Source organism: Haplochromis burtoni, unplaced genomic scaffold, assembly GCF_018398535.1.
Source record: "Haplochromis burtoni strain Fernald_Lab_line unplaced genomic scaffold, NCSU_Asbu1 Contig_399, whole genome shotgun sequence".
Classification (NCBI taxonomy): domain Eukaryota; kingdom Metazoa; phylum Chordata; class Actinopteri; order Cichliformes; family Cichlidae; genus Haplochromis; species Haplochromis burtoni.
In genome coordinates this window covers 427,082-429,449 of record NW_024582760.1, presented here as the reverse complement: position 1 = coordinate 429,449, position 2,368 = coordinate 427,082, and the positions used below count along the sequence as shown (strand labels likewise).

At 39.3% G+C, this 2,368-nt stretch overlaps 1 protein-coding gene across 1 annotated transcript in view; it reads right to left on the bottom strand.

Moving 5' to 3' along the window:
* Nucleotides 1-77: 77 nt before the first annotated feature.
* LOC102297983 (cyclic nucleotide-gated cation channel-like) overlaps nucleotides 78-2,368 on the bottom strand; it is a 6,138-nt gene continuing 3,847 nt past the window's right edge. The window contains exons 10-11 of the mRNA XM_005944287.2: nucleotides 1,807-2,184; nucleotides 78-1,684 (exon numbers count right to left, since the gene is read on the bottom strand). Of these exons, the coding sequence (XP_005944349.1) occupies nucleotides 1,499-1,684; nucleotides 1,807-2,184 (564 nt within the window). The 3' untranslated portion in view covers nucleotides 78-1,498. The remainder of the gene's footprint in view (nucleotides 1,685-1,806; nucleotides 2,185-2,368) is intronic.

Here is a 2,368-nt window from a genome sequence, read left to right as displayed (position 1 = left end):
GTTGTGAGAAATGCACCAAAGCGACTGAGAAAAACTGTAATAAATGTTCAGTATTTGTGTTAAAAATATACCGTTTAATAACAAAATTGTTCATACTTTTTCAGAGTTTCTGAGAAATAGACTAAACTGCATGCTAAAAACACTGAAAATAATAAAATGACTCATGCTGTTTTATCTGTGATCACTTAGACAGAAGGATGAAAGACATGCTCTGTATTAATCTCTTTAATTAGAGCGGATGAAATGAAATGAAAGGAAATGGGCTGTGACAGAAAATGTGATCAGTGGAACACTTTGAACAGGAGGAGTCCTCATAAACTAAAAATGCACACTGTATGATAGCATAACGTAGATAAGAGGGACCCAGTCTGAAATCATTTACAGGGCTGAAAGTCCCTCCACACCATGAACTGAATCCCCAGGATATCTGATCCAAATGTATTATTATTTCTTGAGAACAAGAGGATTTTTTCAGATGATTAAGTTAATCATTTCTAAGTTGGAGCAAGGCCCACCACTGATAAAAGCTCCATGGGAAAAATCCTGCCAGCAGGCATACTAACAAAGACAAACCAAACCAACCACATGACCAGAAAAACCTTCACACTTATGTGATTACGTTTAAGATGATTTGATGGTATAGTAAGTATTTTTTTTTTAAAGTTATTTAACATAAAACTACTATTGTACTTATAGCTGAATTAAGTCTACCAACAAACTGGTCCATTCTCATAAACTCATAATTAATCCATGAAAAATACAAAGTGGCTTTGTGGAAGCTGCCTTTTTGTCACACAAATCTTAAATACAGTGGCCAAAGTGGACATCGCTGTAATCGTCTTTTTATGTATGTGGCTAGAAATCAGTGGCAAAATTGTTCTCATTCTCATTATGCCTCCATTCACCTCCTACACCCTTGCCCACTCTCCTTCCTCATTTGCACCTCATTTTCTTCCTCCTCGCCTCAAGCGTCATGTCCTTAAATGAATTTAGGGCTTAAACATTTTCATTACTGTCACAGGTAGCTAGTGTCAACAGGTTAGGCATGCAAACCTGCTGTTTTCAGACAGCTAACAAAAGCCACTAAAAAATGCAACAACAACAAAACATAAGCTAACATTATACCAGCTAATGTGAGGCTTAAGTGTCCTAAAAATCACACTTTCCCTCTGATAAACAATTTGATTACATTCTCACATCGCAATCTGCTGACATGTAGTGGTGAGATTTTACATACTGTACCTTTAATGCATGCCAAATAGTAGATTAAGACATAATTAGGACATAAGTCAGCTGTATTTTTCGTCTTTAGGTTCCCTCTCTCTCAAGCATTGTTTATTTATTGCATTACTCTACTGTATACTGGCAATTTTATCTATATATTTAATCATAAAGGTGTGAGCAACTGTTCAGTGGTATTAAGAAAGCTTCAAACTAAAAGAAACTTCTAACAAGAAATTATGCTAAATATTTCAGGAAAACTAATTTAAGACATTATTTAAAATCGGAAGGTAATTTCACTTCGCACACTGTCACCACCAGAAATACTCTCATTGCCGTCAGCATCTGACAGGAAGCCGCTGCCAGTTGCTGCTGTGGGGATGTTGCTTTCCAGGGCCGTTATTCGCTGTTTCAGTCGAAGCTGGGATGAGTTGAATTCACTCTGCAGACGGGCCAAACACGTCTGAAAGTAACATCAATGTTATTAGTCATTCTAATTTTTCAAAAACAAAGAGCCATAATGCAAGAAACTGTGTTATGAGAAACAAGACCACCAGCTACAATATTCAGCATAACAGTACTGACCTGCAACCGATCAAGACTGGTTTCTAGCCTCTCCACCTTCGTCTCCAACTCCTCCCCTGCAGACACATTCAGTTCCTCCAGAAGTCCCTCCTTCATCAGGATGTCCCGCCCCCTCTGCTCCAGCTGTGCCCTGGCATGGGGAAACTCCTGTAGCGCATCCATCAGGTCTTGTTTGGAAAGGCAGAACAGGTCAGAATATCCCAGGCTCCTAATATTAGCCGTGCGTCTATTCCCCATCTTGCTGCCACTGATGTTTAGGATGCTGATTTCACCAAAGCAACTTCCTGCTGTCAGAACAGCTAACTGTGTGACGCCATCCTCCCCAACCACTGCCAGGCGGCCCTCTTTAATTATGTACATCTCTTTACCCACATCTCCCTTGGATACAAAAGACAGACAAAAAATATACATTAGCATTCTTAACAGCAACACTGTATAAAGAGAATTATGACAACTATCTTGATAACCGGGTATTATAGCTTCAGCTACCAAGAAGTAAAGGTGCCTATGAAGTTTCTGGCTATTGGCAATGATATGGAGCTTTTTTTTCGGGGGGGGGGGG